Here is a 25,861-nt window from a genome sequence, read left to right as displayed (position 1 = left end):
TTATTAAAATTTAAAATTAATATTTAATACATTTATATTTTAGAATTATTTATTTTTATTATCTGGAATTTTGCTCACATTATGAAATGTATACTGTATGACAGTACGAATTTAAGGCCTTCGCGAGAAAGGATTTTAAAAAAATTGGAAGATAATTTAAAATAAATGTAGTTTAGAGAATTAATTATAAAGTAATATGTTAATTATTTACTTAAAATAAAAGTATATTATAATAAAATGTTCATTATATAAACGTTTTTTTTAAAAAATAACAAGAACTGTCTCATATATAATACTCACACTAGCCTTAATTTCGGAAACATGTGAAAGATGACTTTTTATATTTAAAATAATAATAATTATTTAATTTCTAATTTTTTCTAAAATTTATTATTAAATTTCAGAAAGACCAGACAAGCCTTTAAAAGTATCAGTAGCAGAAACAGAAAGCAGACACGTAATCATCTCTTGGTCTCCTCCATTTTCAGGAAATAGTCCAATCCAGCAATACATAGTACAGTACAAAACAGATAAAGGTTAATAATGATTATATTCTATTTCTATAACTAATAACAATTCAAGGATAAAGTAATTTATTACCACATTCTAATTCATATTCTATTCTTGATCCAAATAAATTGTCACTATTAACGTAGAAAATTGTGATGGAAAAATTATAGAAAATTATACATAATTATAAAGATAACTTAAAGTAATTATTCTAACTTTATTTTTGGATATTAATTATGCATATAATAATTAAAATAATTAAAAACGAAATGTTATTTTTAATGTTAAATTTTTCTTGCGAATAAGTTTGATTTTAATTTTTAGAAAATTGGAGTAGTGGAGTTAAACAAACTACCGCTGCTGGTATGGAGACAAAGGCAACTATATCATCTTTAAACCCTGCATCTACATATCATATTAGACTATTTGCAGAGAATAGTTTTGGGAGAAGCGATCCAAGTAATACAATTACAGTTACAACGAATATGGAAGGTAAATTTCTGTAATAAAAATCCATATTTTGATAATTAATAAATATATTTTCATAAAAATAAATTGGATTCGGAAAAAATATTTTTTAATTTTTATCTTAAAATAAAATAATTAAATATAACTTTAAATTTTTGGTAAAGTTTACAGTTTTATTCTATTGAAAATAGTTAATATAAATTCGTTTCCTTCTTCCGAAAATTGATGAAATCTGTTTCGTGAGTCGAAGAATCTATTGAAATAAAATTTTGTAAGCAATTCACTATATATATATGAAGTTTCTTGCTTCGTGTAAGAGATTTATATCATCCAATACACGATATCTTGTTAAAATATTCAATTGACTTCAAGCTTATATGATTGTGACAAACCTCTCGAGACTTCATTTAAAATGTTTACATCTGTTCTATCCACACTCTACGCAGGAAGATAGAATGTGTATATATAGCTTTCATTATAAACAAATTAAATTGATCTTACTTATAATTTGAACTTAAATAAAAATTTTAATTACTGAAATACCACTAATATCAATGCAAAATGAAGTTTTTTGTTGTTAACTGTTATTTTTTTTTCATTTATCATCTGAAAAATTGTTTCAATATATTTTTTACTTCACATATTTTTTCCATTTCAATTTAAATGCCTATTTCTGACAACTTTTATGTTTTTAGTGCCTTTTTAGATGCCTAAAATTCATTTTTTAGTCCCTAAATATCTGAAGACTATTATATTATTTCATCTCAATGAATTAAAGTAAAGACCATTTCTCTACTAGATACAGTGTATGAAATCAAATTTATATTTCTATAAAATCAAGAAACTTAACTCTTTCCAGCATTCCTACTATATATCGTGTATCATTAAATGGACCTATATCCTCATGATGCCGTCCATAGACGATTGCCATTGCCTGCAGACACATCGCTCTCATTGCGACTTTTGTAGTTAAAAGAAATCGATGATAAAGATCATTGAAGAATTCATAACTAAAAAATAATTTTAAATATGTTAAAATACATGATATTATGATAAATGAAAAACAATTAAAGAATTGTTTCAATAATTCAATATATTTTCTCTCTTTAGTAAACATTTCAATATTAAATTTCAAAAGAATGTTAATAATTACTATTAAAGGGCTTCTGAAATATAATTATATAATGCTATTATATAATCTAGCTATGCTAGCGATTTCAAATAGAACATGCACGATAACCAGCAATCAAAAATTTGAAAAAGTTACAATTGCTTTTATCATCAATACAAAAATTCTTCATACAAATAATTGACTATTTAAAAAACTAATTAAAAATATTAAACAATTAAACATAATAATAAAGAAATAATTAAACTTACGATCGTTTAATTCGCGAATTTCCAGCGCTATCACTTTCATCTTCTTCTAATAATAAACGCAAATAATAATCTCCTATTTTGATTTCTTCTACTAAAGATGGATAATGAATTTCAAATTCTGTATGGTTCCAAGAAATAACAGTATTTCTGCTTAGGTCTCTATCCATATTAAAAGCCCTAATTTCATTTTCTAATGCATCTTTCAGTTCTTCTCTTGTCTAAATTTAAATATATTATTAAAAACAAATATGTTTTACACACTGCTTTCAAAAATGTGTCAAGTATTTACACAAATATTTAGATGAAAAAAGAATATTTAGTTAGTTAATATAGACAAATTACTTGACAGAAAATGCAACTATTCAAATTTACTCTTGCCCTAACACAATATATCTTTTAACTAAGACATGATGTATGTTTAAAAATGATAACATTATCTAATAAAATACACATTTCATCTTTTTATTATTAAAATGCATATTCAGACAAATATATAAATTAAATTACATATTTCTGCAACAAACAAATCACATGTTTATTCATATTTAGTAGAAATTAATTGCATAGTACAATTATTTTATCTTAACTTTAAATATATTTTTATGGTAAATGTAATCTAATGAGTATATTATGTACACTACATTTCATTTAGATTAATAATACTTTGACATAAAAAAAATCGTTCTTATTCTATTAATTTACACTTAACTGATCATTTTGCTGCTTCCAAATTCAAGATTTGGCAAGTACCATAATTGTATAAATTTAAAAGAAACCACACAATAGAATAAAGAAACTTTCAACATTAATTAACATTCTCCTCAAGTTTATATAATTTTATTCTTATTCCTGGTTGTGAAAATTCTTAACTTCATAATGAATGAATTTAAAAATCTAAACAGCTTAAAAGAAACTATAAAATCTTTTAAGGCAAGAAAGCTCTACTTTTTTTTAGTGATTAGATATTAAACAAAATATTTAAAATATTAAAACAACAGATTAACAGAAAACTTGCAATAAAAATTAATTTTCACANACTTATGCAATGCAGGAGATTACAGTACCTATTTAAACATTCTAGATAAAAATAGAATATTCTTAAGAGGAGAATTTTTTGAAAAGAAGATCAATTGTTTTATTTTATATAATAATACATTTATATAATCCTTTAAAATGTATTTTTTGTCCATTTTATAGCCTCCCCAAACGCATTTGAGACATGGACAGTTGAAAGGATATTATGTTGGCTATCGTGTACACGGTTCTGGTGATCCTTATACATACAAAACTCTAGAAATTACGGATAAGTTTAAGAACGAATGCACGATAAATCATTTAAATCGCCTTACAAAATATAGTATAATAGTACAAGCATTTAACAGTATAGGCGCAGGCCCACCTTCTGATCAAATCATTGTACAAACTAAAGATAATGGTAAGTATATTTTGTTATAAACAATTATATTGATAAGAAACTGTACGAAAGTATCGCCGTTTTCGAATACTCTATAAATTACCATAAGAAAGAATGGCTTTGAATCTTGGAATTAATGGATTACATGGATAAGTTTTAAAGTTAAGAAGAGTTTATACAATAAAAGACAAGGAGGAAGTAAATGAACTTTGAGGTGGAATTTGTCTTTTGTGTAAACAATTCAATAAAATAGCAGCTAAAAAGGAATGTTTTCTAAAGACAAACTTGACAGAGTGCATTAATCGTACTGTCTTCCACTCGATTCCACATTATTTACATAATAAATGTGGCAAAATTTATTTATTAAAATTGATGAAAGTTATAAGGACGTTTGAAAAGTTATTATTAATTTAAAAAGAGAACGCCATAATTTAAAAATCTCTGTTTATACGCTCGACATGACAGAGTTGTAAACGTTCTTTCAACAGTATTAAAAATTCGAATAAAAAATAAATATTTATAGGCAATTATTTGTAGATATTAACCCATTCTAATGTTGTAATTTTATCTTAATATAGATCCTCCACTTTCACCGAAAATCACTATAGTTTCTTCAACGCATTCCTCAATTCAGATAAAATGGGACGTGAAAAAGGATTCATCAAATCCTATAACAGGTGAGTGTTATAGGATTCTTTGTTAAGCCTTCTTTGTTAAAGAAGCTTAGTAACCTTAAGTTAAATTACGACGACTTTAAATACCTTTTGTTCTTTTGATGTAAATTTAGGATTCGTGTTGCAGCACAAACGTGAATTGGGTGCGTGGAAAGAAAATAAATTATCTGGAAAAGAAAGATCTTATAACTTTCAAGGATTACATTGCGGTACACGTTATCACTTTCTTATCACAGCTTATAACGAAGTTGGTGAAGGTATTCCGAGTGATGTTGTTAAAGCAAAGACTCAAGGAGTTGGTACGTATATTTACTAGATAAAGACTACTCCCTTTATCTAGTAAATCTGATTAAAACTTTCCACATTTTCTTAAAGAATGACTTAATTTATTGTTTATCTTATAAAGTTCCTATAGCGCCAACTCAGAGTGATTTTCTTCGGGTCAACACGACTTTTGCAGCATTGAGAATGAACGAATGGATCAACGGTGGATGTCCTATCAACTTCTTTGTCATTCAGTGCAAACCGGAAACGGATCATGAATGGAATTTAGTTTCCGATCATGTGACACCGGAAGACGATGTATTTTATTTAGAAGGGTTGTCGCCTGGTACGTGGTACAGAGTTCACGTCACTGCACACAACGAAGTCGGTTCTACTGAAGCGGAGTTCACATTCAATACTTTACATTACATGGATGGTAAGTTATTTCAGAATCACAAAAAATATATATATATATGATAGAGTTTTATTAAAGAAATATTTTGGATATTTTATGGACTTTTTTATATTTAGGAATTTATAAATTATGAAAGATGTAGAAGTATTGAGTTCATCTTTCATGAATTCATAAATCCATGAAAGATGGACTCAATTTTTTAATTAATATATATTATTTTTTATTTTAAAAATAGCATAAATTATATTATTTTTTAAAGAAAATATATACATTCTTATATTTCGGAATTTAGTAGAATATCCGGTTTACAAATTCAAGATCGATAAACAATAAACTAAATTGTTTGAAAACTTTTAGGAATTTATGCTATGTGCATGCAATTTTAAACTTATTCTCTAGTAAGAGTTACTTCATTTCATTTAATTTTTTTAAGATATAAAATGGAGGTATAAGATTAAAATAAGATGAATATAATTTATCTTAGGCTATTTATAAATTAAATTTTAATTTTTAGTAATGGATAAAAGTAAATGTAATTCTATTAAGCTTTAAATTCGAATGACAAGGCGCACTTTCAAGCATTCGTACATAATTGTATCTGTATAACCGTTTCTTGTGGTTTATGATATTTCTGGACAGAATGAAGACTGTATTATTGTACTGTACATAATAGAAATGTTGATAACTTCACGTATATTCTTACATTGGGTCTCAAATACTATTCTCTCTCTATGCATATCAGTCTTGTTTTTCTGAATAACATAAAGGGTAATGAAATTCCTTGCCGTACTACATCACATCAACCCATAGAGGAGCTACTTTCTATTATATAATGCTAGGAAAGTGATAACGTGTCCTTTGTTCTCTCTCAGGTGATTATACGTCGTGAAATCACTTTCAGGATATGTCTAGGGGTTTTTATAACATAGTCAGTTATTTATCACCAGTCAAGTGACATTTTCTCTACTTCTGTAGACATTCTTGTTTTGATAAGGAATGAGAAGAATGACAATTCTACAAGCCACATAGCTAAGCACGGGTATGTTTTTATAGTAAAGATTCTAGCACTGTCTGCTTAAGAATTCGATTCATAAGATCTCCTGGCTTATGAAATATTTATCAATTTGTGATGGAGTTTTTATTTTAAATTAATATTATTTAATTAATAATTTGTTTAAAGTTTAATTTATTTCTATTATAATGTAAGAAGTTTTTCCCTCTTCATATAAGTTACATGGGAAGTTTTTAATTAAAATTGTAATTGAATTTTTTAAATAATAAATCAATATTTCACGTTAATAACGTATTTAAAATAAATATTTAATTACGTTTTAAAATGTATTTTATATTTATTTTTGTATTTTTGTTTTATCAAAGACTAGTTTACATTTTAAAATTATTTTTTATTCAAATGTTGAAGTTTTTCGCCTCGGAGAAGAAAATTTAAGTCGACATCTCGTTAAGATTTTTCATCTTTCAGCTTAAAAAACTTTTTTTAAATATTATAAAATTATANTAGAAAAGTTTTTATTTTTAAATTTAAAAGTTAATAAATTAAAATTAGTTATACTTAATTAAAAAATAAATAAATACTTAAATTTCACTTTTTGTTATGTAAATTGATTTTTTCGAATTACATAAAAATAAAAATAAATAAAAAATGTGGAAAGAACTTTAAACTTTAATTACAAATTAAATATTTAATATAAAAATAATAGTTGTGTGTTTTAATATATAAAAAAATTAATGTATTATTTATTTCAAAATAAATCTTTTTAAAGAAAAATGCCTTAAAAGGTGACCTGTAAAGTAAGATGACCCGCAAAAAATAAGCAAAAGAATAAACACGAAAAAGTCAACTTACCTATAACACATTACACACTAAGTGCTGTAAATGTTCTCTCATTTCCTGAATACACATTACTATCTACTTTTTAGATTTGCTACGACTTTACAGTTGTATTTTAGACGATATTTCCGAAGATTTTTGTTGATTTGTTATTTTTTTTAGTACATTTAATGCTCTTGGATTCTTGCCATCAACACTTTTTTTTAACGGGTCAGTATAATTTAACATTACTATTTCATGCTTCATTATTGAGATATAATGAAGCATGGAAGCACGTAATAATATCTAGACAGATAGCTGAAGAAATATATATGAAAGTTTTTTCATCTAGATTACTAAATCAATCCATGTACAGTTCAGTTTAATCTTCTTCTTCTTCTTTTTTTTTTATTAAAGTCGTTTATTTTTATCATGTAAATCGTAAATTGACTTATAAGAAAGTTACGAAGCATTCGGTTTGTTTAAATGTATGTTAAATAAATTCGAACTTCGATTTAACGCCACTGTTTGTAGCGTAACTCAAACAATATCTATTTTATATTTATGAGGAAGATTTATTCACAAGTAAGCTATTCATTAAGAGCTTTCTTTACGAGGGTGATTCTATTTAGGAGGATGTTACATCGAGGTTTGTCTTGATTATAGTTTGTTCCATAGAGCATTTATACAGGAATACAGGAGTTAGTGATCTTAATAACATTTTAGAATGTTATATCTTTAAAATATATAATAGTTCTAAGGTTATTCTCTTAAGTAAGGACTATAAGTCTCATAAAAAATTAAATTTAAATACAGATTTTTCTGTCGTTTTAATGCTTGTGTTAAAATATAAGAACGTTTATGACTCCTGTAATTTAAGTTTAGTCCATATCAAATTTAATTCTTGGCTATATCACTGATGGGTGCTTATCTGACTAATTTTGACTCCAAATTATCTTCACTAAATTAAAATTAATTAAAAAGTTAATAGATTTTAATAATTTCATAAAGAATTTTAGTAAGCTGATTTTGAAACAAAATAATGCTAATTGATTTTATGATTTTCTTATTCAAAATTAATTCAACAGAATTTTTTCTTCTTCCGTTTGTATATTGTAACATTTATATATTTAACGAAATTCTTAAAATTAAAAGGGGTAAATGTTTGATTTTTTTACTAAAAAAGTATCACATTTAAAAAAAATTTTTTTTTATAGTGAAATTGAGTTTTTTGAAGCCAACATTCGAATTTTTTTTTACTTGTTAACCGCTTTTTTGAAGGAAAATCAATTACTTTTTTTTTTACTTTTTCTCTCATACGGGAAATATTTCTGATTTCTACGAATTAGAAATTTGAAATTTTTGTAGGAAATCTTTCTGTAGTCAAGTGTAAGCTGCTGCAAGTTTTTATATTTATCTTTTTTGTTCGTTTTTCTTTCTCCAAACAAACTAGAAGCTGATTCAATTTTTAAAAATTTAACTTGGACCTATATTATATAATATTAAATAAAAATTCAAATTAAAGGAATTTATCATAAGATATCTTAGACTATAGAATAACTGTCCCTTCATTTTGTTTTATAACATGCTTCAGTAATTTCTGCTTTTAATTTTTTATATACGTATATGTAAAAATCGGCGAAGAATCTTTTTAAAAAAATATAATTTTTATATACTTTTTAAAATAAGAAACTAGACATTTAAATTCTTTATAACTGTTTTCTTAAAAATATGGAAAAGTAACGAAAGTCTTCATTATAAATTTAATAAAAAAACTATGAAATATTGAGAAAATATAAAATTTTTATATAAATGTATCTTATTATATAGTTCAATTTTCGTATATGTATTGAAATTTTGTTTCTGATAAAAGAAAATATAGTTTAGAAGCTTTAAAGTATAGCAACTGAGTGATGCACTTTACATATTTTTAAAGGTACTCCATTAATGCCAATCGTGGAAAGTTTTGCACCTTTTTATACTAACTTAGCCATAATGGCACCAGTCATCGTCACTTTCCTCATCATAATTTCAGTGTGCGTTGCAATTTGCATATTGAATCGAAGAAGAAGGCAGGCAGATCATCAATACCAAGGTAAAAATCCTTTGTTTCTGTTTATAAATTATACATGACCCACGGAAAAGGGAGAGCAAAGAAAAATGTATAATTAAAATAACGAATACTTTTAGAACCCAGAAACATTCGCAAAGACGTAGTTAGTGAAGTGATGCAAATGTCTGACTTCGAATCTAAGCAAACAGAAGGTAGTTACGTACACAAAGAACCTTTGTATTTTCCATCGCCTTATGCAACTAGTCGCATAGCTGTATTTAACAGAGAAGATAGAAGTAGTGGAGACAGCAGTACAGACGGACGTTCTATATCTCTTCACGACGGAGAGAGAGCATACGATGTTCCATTCGCTGTTAAACAGGTAATCATATTATTGATTCATAAGAGAAATATCGAATAAGATCGTAAACTTACAATAAATTCCATTCTTTAAATGGATAAAATGTTTAAAATTCCACTTTTAGATATTGAAAGTATTAAAATTTTCAATTTATTCACATTTTATGTAGATCAATAAAAAAATTATTAAATCATTTAGAAGGAGAAAAATGGTATTATCACCTTCTAACGATATTATTAAAAATAAAGGTTTATCTCGGTTTGCACTTATGTTTGAAATTTATTCTTGAAAATTATAGGATAAACATGAAAATTTTAAATGTTTAAAGTGTCTGTCTATCACGCTATATATCTAAAAACATGTTTATTTTTTCAAAAATATTTTTTACTTATAAACTAAACATATATTCTAAGAATATTTTTCAAGAATATTTAAAAGTACAGCATTTTTCTATATTTTTTTCCAGCAAATATTTTAAGGACGAATATAATTTTCCATTTTTAGTCGAAAATAAGAAGTTAATTTATATTTTATGCCATTATTTTAAATTATTTTATGTAATATTAAGGATTATTCATGGTTTTTTTCCAAGAATTATTTAATATTAAATTAAGAATTAAATGTAATTCTTTCTTTATTTCCATGTATTTTTATATAACATTTCGATATTAGACCTTGTATTTACGCTTAATATTTTACGGTTTAATGCAAACGACGTTCATCTTTCACACTTTTGATTCTTTCATATTTACTTTATTTGTTTTTATTCTTAGATTTTTTACTTCAGTGACTATTATATACAGTTCTAAGCTTATGCTTTATACTTTTATACACATTTATATGCGAATTCCTCTGTATATTTTTCCTATTTTTAACGCCTGTACGCTTATTTTTCCATTTCAAATTCTCTATTCTTCTTTCCTTTTTCTATTTTCTGTCGCTTTTATGTTTATAATTTAAACATTCTAAACATTATTCATATTTAAAATCATATGATATTCGCCTTTACACAAGCTTACATATTCCTCCATGCATAAAACAAAAACTGCATTTCTCCAGTGTCGCCATCTGGGAACGTTTATACAAAATAAAAATTAATTCTTTTAAATCGATTTTAATGTTTAAAAAATGTTAAAACTTTTAATTAAATTAGCTTATTATTAAATTAAGTAATAATTAATAATGATTTAAATTTTTTTCAGTTAGAAATTGTTATTAATTTATTTAGAAATATAAATTTATTGCATGTTTTTTTTTTATTTTTGAATATTTTATACGCTGTTACATTGAAGAATTTCTAAAATATTTGCACGTAAATGTTCTATTTTAAAATCTGTACAGTATCTGATATTTTTGGATGTTTTCTTCCGCATATATATCATTTTATTTTATTTTATTTTTTATTATGTTTTTTTTCTTCCCTACAGAAGTTTCATGTACTGTAATATTTGACACGATATTATTTTTGTTCTTTTTGAACAAGAAAATTTTAAAATATTTTTGTAGTGAAGTGAATTTATGAAAAATGACTAAATTAAAAATAAAGGAAAAGTTTCAGCTTTATTTAATTAAAATTTTTTTAAAACTTTTTCTTTTCTTTTTAAAGAAAAACTGTGTAAAAAATCGATTTATCCAGCATTACATCCTTTTCACTTTCAACAGATTATCGTTCCTTTGGTTTACTTTTTTTTCTTTGTTTTTGAATCTCTCGATCAATCTTTTTTGAGCTTACGAATGAAAATTTCATTGAAAAATTTATTTTAAAACGTTACCTTTCGCTGAAATTTATCTCTCGTTTTAATTCGTTTTTAAATACAATTTAAAAAAATTAATTTAATAATTTTTTAAAAATAATATAAAAATAATTCACTTTAATTGCATGAAAATCTGTATAATAATTATTTCTTAAAATACTTAATAATTTCATCTACAGATGGCAGCACGTGTAAAAATTTAAATATTGAATTCGATTTCTTGAAAATGAAATAAATTTGCATTAATCATTTTTTACATTAAATCATTTAAAAAGAATGCTTCGTAGCAACAGAATTATATACAAGATAGTTTAATACAGTCGAACCTCTAAACAACGACCACCTCTAAACAGTGGCCATTTTCTTTTCGGGAGCATATTTTTTAAAGAAAAATGCGTACAAAAAACCTTTAAGCAACGGCCATTTTTTTGTGTTTCTGCCGCGAATATTGTTCAGAGGTTTGTTTGTATGTAATTAACAGCTTTTTCTTCTAGATTTAATTATATTTTTACGACCTTTATTAACTTTTACTACGTAAAAATGTATTTAAAACATAACTCAGAGGAATATTTCATTTCTTGTAAAAGTTATATTGCTTTATCTCGTTTCTTCTTCCGTATCATAGCTTCTAAAGATATTCTTTATATTAAAATAGCTGTATAACAGAAAATTATTAAAAAATTTTTTTTCCTTAGATATATACGTTTAAAGCTTGCATTTTTTGAAAAATTTCAAATATTTTACTATAAAAAAGAAAATATTTTCATTTTAAAATAAAATTTACTAAAGAACAATCGGGCATCAACAATTTGTGAAAAAATGTACACAACATCTGCTACAATTAATTGCTTTTATTTATCTACATAACAAAGTAATTAACCGATAATTTGAATCGGCATTAATAATTTTTTTTCCTATTTAGCGATAAATTAAAATAATTACTCTTAATACATGTAAAACTTTCTTTATTTTCTAGTCAAATAATATATCTAGTCATCAAAAAAGTGGGAGGGACAGTTCCTTGCAATTAGAAGTGGATCACATGTACAGCTTTCCTGGTAATTTTTTTCTAACTTCTTGTTAAATATAATAATAACAATAAAAATAAAAAAAAAATATATCTATAATTTATAAAATGATTATAGTTGGATATAATAGAATGATGCTGATGAAGCTCCGTGTTTTTCTCTACCTTTTCTCTTACTAAGGAACAACTTTTACCTTCTTTAATTGAATTTGTAAGGTGCATTATCTGATAGCCAGGGAATTGCTGTCATAAATAAAATTCCCAGAAATGATTAGAATTGATCATATGGATCCTTACATTTCATTATTGCTTTATATAACTTTGTAGGATGATACGATCAATTTGGATAGGTAAAAATAATCTATTTACAAAGCGCTCGATGTACTTTAGTCATCAAGTTTCGGTTCTAGATATTTCTTTTCTTAATCGAATTTAATATTTTTTGATTAGGAGAGATTCTTTCTGATCAACTTCATTTGTATGTTACCGGTTCCTAATAAACATTATTACCTTTCCTCTGTTGTGTGTATGTATGTATATATAGTTATTTTCTCATTCTGCCTGTGTTTCAGGTCGTACTACATACCAATCAATCTCGAGTTCGACGACCAAGGATCTATCATCTAGAAGATGGTCATCAGATGTAGACGACGAATTTCCCAGTAGCAATATGAGTCGTTGTAGAATTCCAAGCAACACCAGATGGCACTGCAGTACTAAACAAGGTGGTCCCAATGCTAAACCATCTGGGGAGGGGTAAGAGGTAGTGGGCCTCAAGTTTTGTTGTTCAATGTGCTCTTCTTAATTCAAACAATCATTTTGTTTTTATTATTATTTTTTTAAATATTTACTTTTGATAAAATTAATTTCCAAATTTAATATTTATTATTTTATTTTCTTTCTTTTATTTTTATTATAAAAGAATATTTAAAAAAAAATTATAAATGCTTTACAAAATTTCTAGAAAAAAAGTGCACATTAATGATTTTTATACTAATTTTAAAATGTTTTTTAATAATAAAATGTATAATGCGTTTAGAATTTATTAAATTAACATGTAAAATAATAATTATTAGTTATTAATACCTGGAAAAGTTTGGATACTATTCGGCTTTTATTATTAAATGGTATACTATTAATATATAGTTTAAATCGTTTAATAATTATGAATTTTTTATAGTCATAATGGATAAACTAATGAAAAATTGTTGATAGATACCACAAGATGGACCATGGACGGTATTCATACAGGGATACTTACAGAACAAGCCAGTTAGCAGTTGTTGTAGAAAATAGTGATACTGAATGCGACCAAGATCAACTATTAGATTTTGAAAGAGACTCGAGTAAGTTGATTAATTTTTCACATATAATTCATATCAAAAATTAGTATTTTAAATGTTATTTAAGATATTACAAATCTAGCGAGTGTTGAAATAATAACAATAATATTATCGTTATAATTGTAACATCAATTAATAAGAGAGATGTAAGAATAAACTGTTCGTTAAGATATGGAAAGTTTATACAATTAAAGAGTGTTTCTTAATCTGTATAATTAATACTTGATTGTAGTATACTGAGAATATTAATCTTTTTAATTGTTTTTTAATTTATAAAGTTTGAACTCTTCTCTTGCATTGAATTATAATACATAGCCTATATCGATTATATCATATTTTCAAATTCCAAGTATTGTCTACATTCTCTTTCCAAAATATTGATCCTTTTGTTTGCATTATACTGCAGAGTGTTGCAATATACAACCTGTAGCAGCTTGTATACTACTATATACAACCTGTACAACAGAACACGAGATGTTATATTACACAAATTATGATGAATTGTATTAAAATTTAATCAATCTGTGCATATAAAGTAGCAGACAAATTTGTCTCTCTTCTTTCAATAAATTCTTTAATGTTAAAAAAAAAATCTAATTAGAAGTTAAGCTTGAAATGATTCATCATATGAGAAAATGTGAACTATTTCATAACTTTGGCAGCAATAAAAATCTGTTTTATTTGTATATTTATGTAAAAATTGGTTTAATATTTTTGTATTTAAGAATTTTTTACATTAACTTTGACTGTATTCAAGTCCAAAATAGGTATTCTCGTACAGTACATATCTGATGTTAATTAATTTTGATATAGAGTTATGCTAATAATATAAGTGACAAAGAAAACAATAGGGACACTTTAAAATTATTTATTTCGTATTTGATGACAAATTTACAACCAGAAAGGACTATTTGACAATATAATTTTATCTGTATTTTGAGGAATTAAATTTATACTTTATAATATAATAATGCAAAATAATAGTAAGTAAAAATTATACTTGTTTATAATTTTAAGCAAGCAGTTTTATAATTTTTTCTAAGTTATGAACGAATATAACAAATTTTAGATATATTAAGAACTACAGAAAGTAATATAAAATATAAATTGATATAGAAATTTGTTATATCCTACCTATTTATAATGGTGAGGTGATACAGTATATCTAGTATCTAGTCCTCGTTTATTAATCACGTCAGAAGATTAATGATATCCAATAATAAATGAACTTTTAGAGAGGCAGCTGCACATAATAGCTAATCAATTTATAATATTATATAAATGATTCTATACAAATGTTTCTGAGACTAAGAAAGTTTAGAAAATATCCATCTATATTTGAGGTATTTCCTTTTGTTTTATAGTTCTTGATCAGATCTAAAAGATGATAAATCTATAAAAATTCTGTTTAATTATTAAATTATATTTATTTTAAATACATTGCAATAAATTTCCTGGTGAAGGCCTACACTTGACGTAAATTACACTAAAATTCATAACTTAGATATTGGAAAAACAGGTTTTAACTTAATATTTTATTTATACATTTCATATTTAGCCTCATTAAATTAGATATAATTTATAATTAATAGTTTATAGTCTACATTTTCCATAAATCAGAAATGTTCAATAGAAATTATGAGGAAGTGTATAGTTTAAAGACTAATTTCTTACAAAAATAAAAAAAGTTTATGGTTAAAAATTTTGTTGAAAGGTCATTTAATTAATTTTAATTTAGATACCACTAAATTAATTTTTAAACAATATTTAGATAGACTGTATTTATGATAGTCATAATTAACTTACTTCTTTTTCAACAATGTTAAACTTCCTAAAATAAATATAATTACTTTAACTAAATCTTTATGTTAATTATATAAGAGTATAGAGTAGCTAATTATATTCATGTAATTTGCAAAAGTTTTACTAAATTTATAAACTTTCATTTTCTACTTCATATGCAGATGGAATTTTCCCTCAAAGGATATGTTTTAGATCATTTTAATTTACTAAATATAAACGTTTAAAACTATAAGAATGCATTACTCTATAACGTGTTCATAAATTCGCCTTCTTTTTTGAATTATTTTATGCTTTAACTTACGATTAATGAACTTATAAACCGTTTAATATAATAAAAAATGTCTTATATGGACGAAACCATGCTTGAAGTATTGTAAATTTACATAAAAGAACAAAAATAAGCGTACTTTTATATACAGAGTAGAGTCTAAGAAGGGATCTTATTTCTTATTTAATCTTGTTATGTAAAGATAAACATGATCGATATCACTAGCATTAGCAAAATAAAATATAATTTACTTCTAACTGTTTACACTTTTCTCTTTAATAATGAACAAAACATTGAAAAAATAATGATGAATGTGTAAGCACATAGAAACAATACTGTGTAACTCTTAAGCAGCACACGACAAATAAATTACTCTTGCATTATCAGTTCTTGTGGTAAGCTAATCAATGACCACATTTTAAGAATCGATAATATATATACATATATAAAGAACAAATAGTAATTTAAAGTCAAACAACATTTCATTTTAATTTATTTCAAAACATGACTCCTTGACGCTGTATAAAGTATATTTGTCAAATATTTGTCTCATTTAGATAGCTCTAAATATGTACACTTTAAGGAGTATTCTGGCCAAATCCCTTTGTTATTCTCATATAAATATTCAGTATTTAAATATGGAAACAAAAGCATTATTGTAAGTTTAGAAATTATTAAAATGTTTAATATAAATATAGCATTATACAGTATATAACTAATATAGCTAGTATAACTTAATATAAAAGAATTATATGTGATAAATTCAATACCATGAACAACTTGTTTTTTTTAAGCTCATTGCTTTAACTATAAGTATATATTCTCCTTATACTTCTATATTTATTCGTATTCATCTCTAGAGACTCATCTTATGTTCCCTTGCTCTTCAATAGAGATGTTTGGAAGCTCAGCTTTAAATTTAACTTTCATCATTTCCGTTGTCAACTTGACGAGAAAATGAATGCAGTGACATATCTATCTTATAGTGAAAGTCAAAAAGCATAAAATACATCTCGACTCGCTCTTTGCTAGATCCGAATATTGACAATATAATCTGTATCCTTTTGTTCTAGCTCATATCCCAAAAAATCGCTTTATTTATTTACATGTGCTCCAATTTTTAAAGTTTAGTGTTTTGAATGCTTGAATGTAAGGAAGTTCACTTATGTTTTTCCATATCGAATTTTATGTTCTTTTCCTATTCTGTTCTGAAGAAGTTGTGACTATTCCTTCACCTCTGTATTTGTAATAAGGTTAGCACTTTCACTATTCTATTCTTTTCCAACAGTTCAACGAATTCTTTATTCATATATTCATTTCTTCGTCCGTAACTAAAACATTCTGAAGTCTTTCTAAATCGAGTTTACGCTTGTTTGATGAAGCATTTTATTCTTTCCACAATTTCGCTTTTATGCTAAGTTTTTATCTACCTTCTACAATCAGCGATTACTGTTATACTGTCTTGAACGCCAAGTATTTGCTTGTATTTGTATAGAACTTCAAAAGTCTATATAAAATGAAAGTTTTTGATCGTTTTGAAGTGTGACACATAGCAATGGGCTTGTCATGTCTCATTTAAAATGTAATGCTCTCAAATGAGTTTCACTTTGCAGTGTTATTTCCATGTCAAATACGATGTTGTTTCCGATCGTTCTGATTGTATCTTTACTGTGTTTATCTGTAATATGGCCTGTCATTCGTGTAAAAACTGTAGATGCAAGCGTCTCGTGATCGGAGACTTGATTAATGTTTATTACGTAAACTTCTCTATGTATTCTTAATATACACTGTTTCCGTCTTTTGTTTTACGACAAATATTGCTCTGGAAATCTACTTTATATTCTGCACTAGCCAATTTTCTCATCGATAATAGACTGCTTGACAGCAACGGAACATAAAGCACATCCTTTATTGTTATTAAATTGTTCAAAGGTTTTCCTGTTTCGTAGCTGATTAGCTATCTCCTCTGCCTTGATTATGACGGTATCTCCATTAACCAAATCTATCTGCTTTACATGTTCTCATTTAAATTGCTGATGAAGTTTTTTATTGTTGCCTATGCGAGTTATGGCTCCAATCCTTGTGTATCAATGTTGTGATAAGAAGCGATAATAATCGACTTTATTTCTTTACTCTTCTTATTTGTCCATTTTTATTAGATGATTTGATTCTCTTTGTCGTCTTATATTTACTTTACTATCTAAGTGTTCAACTTTCATGCCAGTGCTGTAGTTTTCCACTTGAATATTCATTTCTGTAGGAAATTGTCTTTAAAACTATACTTATTTTGAAAATCATTCATCTTCATCATTTTACTTCTTCATTTCTCCGAACATTTTCCTCTGCCAACTTATTTTTCATTAACTACAGAGTTGGTCCCATTCTGGTCTTGTTTCCAGGAGGATGATTAATGCAGCATAACTGTTTGGCAGATTACTCACATAAGAATAACAACGACGTTCATCGATTCTACAGTTGAAAAGGTGAACAAAGATATTTCCATTCCCATCACATATCCTCCCACATCATCATTATCTCTGTCATAGAATCCATATTGTATTTCAGCGAGCTTATTTTTCTCAATAGAGTTGATTTTTCATAGTATTGTTTTAAGATACTCCAATTATCCATTACTGTCTCTAATTTCTATGGATCGAGTTGATTCACATATTTACTGTTTCTTAAGTGTCATAAGGGTTACTCGAGAAATGTAGTAACATTATTCCATAAAATCTTTTGTCTATTTAATTTTATTCTTCCAGGTATGATACTTTATATTATTTAGTTTATGAATGACTACGGCAAATATTGTCTCTGTCATTTTTAAAAGATTAAGCTGAAATCTTTAAGCCTAACTATCATATAAAAGTTCACTTATATATTTAAATTTCGAGTAATTTTCTTCCATTTTTTCTCGATTTTCGGATAGGACTCATAATCCACAAGTTAAAATGCAAATAGTGTAGTTAAACGTAATTTAATGTAATTTAAATTTAAACGTAAAAGTATTCGAACGTTTTGACGTTTAAATATTAAGTTAAATACGTTCGAGAATACTTGCATCTAAAGATGGCCTATCATATTAGGTCGAAGACGTTAATGTTTTCTTTAATAAACGTTTTCTCAGCATCAAGTGTTGAATGATTTATTGTAATTTATAGTTTCAAAGATCAATAATCTATATATATATAAAATTACTTGTCCTGACTGACTGAATGGATGACTGATTCATCATTGCCCAGAGCAAACCGCTGAACCTAAAGAGGTGAAATTTGGTACACAGTTAGGGTACGTCATGAAAACGCACACTAAGAAGGGATTTTTCGAAATTCCCAAGTGGGGGGGAGAGGGAGAGGATTAAGTCTTAACTGGAAAAACGGCTTCTACTATACTATTTTAGATGCGATTTTTTGTTTTCAATTACATTTAGTCTTCATTGAGTACTTAGGTGTATTAAATTGATAACATTTCAGACATTGTTATAAATATTTTTATTTATTTCGATTTTAAAAATGTTCGAACCGTTTTAAATTCGAATTTGTTATTGCATATTGTTTCGATTATAGAACGATTGTAAACGTTCCAGAAAATTGATCAAATTGAAAATAGTTCGTTTGATTCTCGGCAATTCTCTTCAGCGTTATGTGTTACATAACAATTACTATGGTTATTGAAATATTGAATGTAAATGGGGTTTGCTTGCAAAACGTCCGCGGACGAAGTCGCGGGTAACAGCTAGTAATTACATATACGAATAGAAAACTAAGCGAAAAAGTTTAAAATAAATCATTGTATGACTCGTTACATTAATATTTCTTAAAAATTCAAAGAAACATATTCAAATATAAGCATTAGTAATGGCTAATCATACAATTCATTCTATAGTCGAATGACAACAACCTCGTTCGATGATATAGTCCATTAATTTAGCTCTAATAATTTGATTTGCTGTTATTTTTACTCTCCGAATTTCTCCACGTTATATTTTTGCTATATTACTCAATTTAACGACTCTATATTGCTTTATTTTAGTAGAGCTGTTACTTCTTGTATTTATAACTGTTGTGCATTATTTTTCGGGTTCATAACAAATATTTTATTCAAATATTGTATTTTATTTTATATATTTTTTTATTATTTCCACAAATGTGAAGGAAACACGCTTTAATTTTCTTTATAAAACGCTAGATATTACAATTCCTTGTAACTATTTTTTTCCGATTTACCTTTCTGCTCAGTATTCTACTGGGATCTTTTCTCCTGTTTCTCATCTCCTCCTCTCTTCTTTCTTCAACCTAGAGTAGACTCTATCCCATAATATTAACGATAATATAACGTAGAGAACAATAACAATATTTGCTTAAATTACTCTATATAATGTAAAATATTGTGATAATATAACTAACATTTAGAAAAAATTATGGAATTATACCCGTATAATGTGTAATATTATATAATAGTGATGCATATGATAATTCTCCACATCTCTAATCAATAAAAGCTTAAGTAAACAATAATTGTTTAATGTAGATAATTATTAAAATAAAACTGTAATTATCTAAAATCATAAAAGAAAATATATATTTGACTTTACCTGAGGTTATTTATAAGACGAATTTAGAACAAACATTCATTTTGTAAAAGAAATACACCGTATCTGTTCACTAAAATTAACAATAGTCTACAGTAGAAATGTATTTGTCGAAGGTATTTGCGTAGATTAAATTGTATCTCTAGAGTTTGGTTAAGAATATGTACTATAATCTCTTCTATTTTAGTTTTCTAGATAAACATTTAAATTCTTTCTTTTCAGAAGTAAACACTTTACAGATTTAATCAATACTAAGTTGCTATCTAAGTCTCTTTTATCCTCATCAAAATGCAATTCATAAACTTGTAGCATATGAAAATGACAAGCATTTTTGTTGAAGCATTTTTAATAATTACTGCACCAACTAACTTCTCTTATACATTACTTCTACTGATAATTCTTAACAAATCAATAGGATATTTAAAATATTTAACTTACAAATTTCTTAAAGATCTAGCATAAAGTTTTGTTCCCCTTTTTTCTCAAATGGTTTATACAACATTCTAAAATTAATTACTAAACTATTATTGCTTATATAATGAAAATTATACGAAATATTTATGGTAAAATGTTTAAAATATGTAATTAATCTCATTTTAGTATATATATAATTAGTTTAAATTGTTGTAATTAGGTCATAAGTGAGTAAGAAAATGGATTCTTCGAATGTTTTCACGTAAATTAGCAAATATCAAGTTGAAACAGGCACTAATTTTTATTTGTATTTCCTGCAAACTAATCTGGTTGCAGTAAAGAAATTAACAAGACACAAAAATCCTTTTAGAAAATCTTGCTTGCATTTAAAGAAGTCTTTTACAAATTTTAGATGGATTTAATTAAATTTTTATAAGGAATGTATTTTGTTATTTTCCTTCCATTTAATGTAAAATACTAATTATTACTCGACGAATAGAAAAGACTTATTAAAATATTTCTACTTTCATTTTTCTTTATATTTAATAACGGTTTTGGTAAGGCATTTTATACGAAAATTGCTTACTATTTCTTGTCAGTTTTATTGTACAAAAGTGATTAAATAGCATTTTTCTACAAGTTAGTTTGAAAATTTAATTAACAATTTTCACGTTAATATTCTTTTTATTCTACTAGAAAATTGCACAGTAATATTATAATACGGGAATATCAACACAATAGCTTTTTGAAAAATCTAAAATAAAATGGAGACAAATTTGAATAATAGTACATTTCATAAGGCATAAAAACTAATTCTAAATACATTTAAATATTTATTTTTTAATTAAAAAAATGGAGTGTTTAGTTACATTTTAGCATGGTCTAAGCATATGCTGCCATCTATTGAAGACTGACGTTATTATAATTGCATATTTTATTTATTGATTTTAATCTTAAAAATGTTAATAAAATCACGAAAAACATTTTAATTTATTATTATTATTACAAATAAAAATTTTTAAATAATTATTTATACATAACGAATAATAATTATTGTTATTTACTTTAATTCTACTAACCATTTTAATTATCCATGCAAGATATGTCATTAATATAAATATGTCAATTCTCATTTATTAAAGGATATATTGTCGCCATATCTCGCTCCGTCTTTCTATAAATAAATATAGAGTTGGAATGATATAACTTGAGTTCGAAGTCAAGTTATGAATATGATCGTATGAGAAGTAGTAAAATTTATGAAATATTTTTCGATTATATATCGTGATTTTACGACGTTGTATGATCATATTCTGTAGCAAATCCTCTTATAGTAGTTCCTGTAGCATTATCAAAACTCGGTCCTTCAAAGTGATTTCTAACTTTGAAGTGTACGTAATTCTTATAAAATGTTATGACATAAACATTATATATATGAAATCTTTATAATAAAAAAAATATATAGGAAGTCATCCTATTGAGGAGCAGCCAAATTGAATCAGATATGTTCTGAAATATAAACAAAAATAGAGAAGTATCTTTGATATTATAACTCTTCTAGATCCGATTTTGATGAAACTCTAGAACGGAATTCCTTTGTTATGAAAGTTCTATCTATCTCTTTCTCTACGAGAGGTACAAAAATTGATAAAATACCAAACAAAATAGTGAAAAATTACAGATTTTTTAAAAATTGTTTTCTTATTATTTCTTTTATAGTTTTTTAGATGAAAAATAATATCATTAATTATAGTAATAAAAAATATATATTTAGTGTAAAAACTACTTTATTGTTAAATAATGATTTATTATAGAATATATTTAGTTCTATTTTAAAAGTGTATGTAATTTATTCTTTACAGGTCTTCATTTTCAAGACAGATTGCCCTATCACATCGCTGTTGGACAGCAAGTTATGTTTAAAGTCGACGACAAAGAATATAGGGTAGAGGGGGAGAATAGATAGGATGAGAAATGGTAAAAAAAAAAGGAAAAAGTAACATAAACTCTGAGCAAATACCGAATTTAAACGTTAAAAAACGTACTGTTGTCCGTTTACTACAATTTTCCAATCAGTCATATGGGTATTATTAGAAAAAAGTGCCTGTATCTTGACCAGAACTCGTTTCGATGTGAAGAATTTTAAGTCATTTTTTTAATATTCTAAAAATCACAGCTTGTATTATACGTTCTTCTCGTGTAAAAAAGAAGTTTACTTATTGTTTACAATTGATAATGAACTGTTATCACGTTTTAAAATAATGTATTGTCTTTCATATGTTATATATATTTTACAAATTTTTTAATGAAATTATATAATAAAAGAACGAACGTATGCGATGGATCATAACAAGTTTCATATCTTTTTATGTGGTTATAAATAAACCAAATTTATGAATTTAATAACTGTTAATTGTAGATATAAAGGAAAAAAAACAACTATTAACAATTTTTTAAAAATATTAAATTTTAGATTCTAAAACATGAAAATTTAATGTTACCATTTTTAAGTAACTTAACTGTTTAGCTAGACATAAATTATAAGTGAAGAGAGTATAAGAAACATATTAAAATATCTTAAATGTCCCTATTCACCTTCCTCTACCCTATTTAAGGAGTTATTGCAAGGCACACCTGGAAAATTTCCCAGAGATAAAGTGGGGTGATTGGATAACTCGAACATTAACAATTCCTGCCAAGAAACAAGGTATTAATGGGAGTACACGACTTGTTATAAATGTCCATGTTTATGCTATCAAGTTTTAGAACACAAAAAAATGAACTGTTTGTTCTAAAGGCATAATTTGTACATATATATAAATATATAAATATAATAAACGTGGAAAAAAAAAGTCAATCACGATAATTCCATCTGCCAATATTAATATTGTATTATCTCCCTGTGTTGTTAATAGTTATATAAATATAAATATATATATAAATATATATGAGAACGATCATCGAAATATGATTGTATTATTGTCCAATAGTATATTTACTGTGTCCATAAAAAAATAATATTCTTTCTTGAACATTTAGTAAAGTTCTCTTCAATTTTCTAAATGTAGTAAATAGTGAATTTTTTTAAAGAAAAATTTTTTATGACTCAACAGAATAAGAATTTTTATTAATGCAACTCTCTTGATTTATGTCTTTTAAGAAGTTTCAGTGATTTCTTTTCAATTATATTTTTTCTAATAAAATTCATTTTTATTCCTAACTAGAATAGTTTTAAAGACTTCCAAAATTGAATTTATTCATAGCAATTATTCTATTCTTTTATTACACCGAATATATATATATATATTCCTACATAACTTTTTTCCCCTTTTAAATTAAAGTTTTTACTATCGAGAAAAAAGGATTAATTGGTATTTTTATACAATTTAACTTCGAAAATTTAAAATAATACAAACTTCAATCGATTTTTCTCGTTCAGAAAGCTGTTAAAATTGTTTTCTTCTTCTTTTTCCCCCCTTTTTTACTATACGTGCTATCGATTATAACTGTTAATTTTTGCATAAATATATTTAAATATAGAAATATCGAGTGCATTAATTCTCATAAATATGAAATAGTAAAGTTCAATCAATCCATATGAATGATTTGAATGTACGTATCTAATCCCAGAATTTATTAAAATTAGTATAAATTTAAACACAAATGATCTGAGCATTGACATAAGTTGGATATTTAAACCATAATAACTAAGCTTATATTTGATTTGGTTTTAAAATTTTAATCGAAATTTATCTCATTTAAAATTTTAATATCTTAAAAATGTAAACAATATATTTTAAATTGTAAATTTAGCTTAAATTTGATTTATTTTGAAAATTAAAAATATATATAACTAATATAGGATTTTTATATAAATTGCAATTTTCTAATAATCTAAATAAAGATTTAAAAAAATAGATTCATTTTGCATAAAATGGAAGAGGATTTTGTTGTTATTTTATTTAAATTTGATTACAAGAATATAATTTTTATATGCATTTTGATATATACGATATTACACAAATGCTGTTCAGAAACAGAGATCTAAATCAAGAAAATTTAATGAATATTTAAATATAGATTTAAAATATAACAATATGCAGAAAGAGGCATTAAAAGTATTTATTTTTCTGGTAAAATGTGATATTTATAACATAGAATATAATGTAAAAATATACAGAAATGTATGAAGATATCACCATTCATTTACAAAATATTGCATAAATTACACTATATAAGTAGAAAATAAGCAAGAAATTAAATATAGAAATGATATTCGCGTAATAAAAATGAAAAATATTTATTATTTTTACAAATACATCAGATTTTAATTAAAAATCCGATGTTATCGTCGTGATAAATTTCCTTATTAGATTAGAAATTTAATCTAAAGAAATAGCATACTTTTGCTTTTCGTTCCATTTAAAAATTTCACTTTAGTATGGCTTAAAGCTAAATTTAAGCAATAAACAATCGTAATTTTATATTATCAGAAAAATAAATCGTATTTTATACATAACGACGGCTATAAGTGTCTAATGTGTAAATATAAAGATTGCAATAGAATTTGTCTTGGTTTAAAAGTGAAGCTTTCTGAAAGATTTAACTATCATTAAGTTCATTTAGAATTTCTGGTTTAGAATGCCATGGATCATAACAAGTTTCATATCTTTTTATGTGGTTATAAATAAACCAAATTTATGAATTTAATAACTGTTAATTGTAGATATAAAGGGAAAAAAACAACTATTAACAATTTTTTAAAAATATTAAATTTTAGATTCTAAAACATGAAAATTTAATGTTACCATTTTTAAGTAACTTAACTGTTTAGCTAGACATAAATTATAAGTGAAGAGAGTATAAGAAACATATTAAAATATCTTAAATGTCCCTATTCACCTTCCTCTACCCTATTTAAGGAGTTATTGCAAGGCACACCTGGAAAATTTCCCAGAGATAAAGTGGGGTGATTGGATAACTCGAACATTAACAATTCCTGCCAAGAAACAAGGTATTAATGGGAGTACACGACTTGTTATAAATGTCCATGTTTATGCTATCAAGTTTTAGAACACAAAAAAATGAACTGTTTGTTCTAAAGGCATAATTTGTACATATATATAATTNCAGTGATCTTGCCTACAATTTCTAAATTTATACAAAAAATAAACTTAAATGTCTACGAGAAGATAGTTAAATAAATATTCGTAAGTGGTAAACCTTGTTTATATTAAAAATTATGCACATTTTTATGAAAATTAATTTTAAGAACAAATTAAATTGAAAACGTT

The 25,861-nt window shown here is 25.3% G+C and overlaps 2 protein-coding genes across 2 annotated transcripts in view; one reads left to right on the top strand and one right to left on the bottom strand.

The window, feature by feature from the left end:
• The window catches only part of LOC111633245 (Down syndrome cell adhesion molecule-like protein Dscam2), a 162,198-nt gene extending 138,828 nt beyond the window's left edge, over window positions 1–23,370 (top strand). The window contains exons 18-30 of the mRNA XM_023377781.1: window positions 405–536; window positions 835–1,002; window positions 2,182–2,240; window positions 3,556–3,793; window positions 4,351–4,449; window positions 4,560–4,745; window positions 4,853–5,146; window positions 8,890–9,048; window positions 9,144–9,388; window positions 12,098–12,179; window positions 12,721–12,904; window positions 13,364–13,494; window positions 22,430–23,370. Of these exons, the coding sequence (XP_023233549.1) occupies window positions 405–536; window positions 835–1,002; window positions 2,182–2,240; window positions 3,556–3,793; window positions 4,351–4,449; window positions 4,560–4,745; window positions 4,853–5,146; window positions 8,890–9,048; window positions 9,144–9,388; window positions 12,098–12,179; window positions 12,721–12,904; window positions 13,364–13,494; window positions 22,430–22,533 (2,081 nt within the window). The 3' untranslated portion in view covers window positions 22,534–23,370. The remainder of the gene's footprint in view (window positions 1–404; window positions 537–834; window positions 1,003–2,181; window positions 2,241–3,555; window positions 3,794–4,350; window positions 4,450–4,559; window positions 4,746–4,852; window positions 5,147–8,889; window positions 9,049–9,143; window positions 9,389–12,097; window positions 12,180–12,720; window positions 12,905–13,363; window positions 13,495–22,429) is intronic.
• On the bottom strand, window positions 1,731–2,602 carry LOC111633243 (dnaJ homolog subfamily C member 13-like). Its single transcript, XM_023377780.1, has 2 exons — window positions 2,359–2,602; window positions 1,731–1,988 (listed from the first exon to the last, which is right to left on the bottom strand). Exons 1-2 carry the CDS (start codon window positions 2,523–2,525, stop codon window positions 1,799–1,801), a joined length of 357 nt encoding a protein of 118 aa, XP_023233548.1. The 5' UTR covers window positions 2,526–2,602; the 3' UTR covers window positions 1,731–1,798.
• Window positions 23,371–25,861: the final 2,491 nt, after the last annotated feature.

The sequence above is a fragment of the Centruroides sculpturatus genome, unplaced genomic scaffold, assembly GCF_000671375.1.
Source record: "Centruroides sculpturatus isolate CEXI.00-Female unplaced genomic scaffold, Cexi_2.0 scaffold817, whole genome shotgun sequence".
NCBI classification, from domain to species: domain Eukaryota; kingdom Metazoa; phylum Arthropoda; class Arachnida; order Scorpiones; family Buthidae; genus Centruroides; species Centruroides sculpturatus.
Note: the sequence above shows the minus strand (reverse complement) of the source record. Positions and strands in the feature narration are given on the sequence as shown.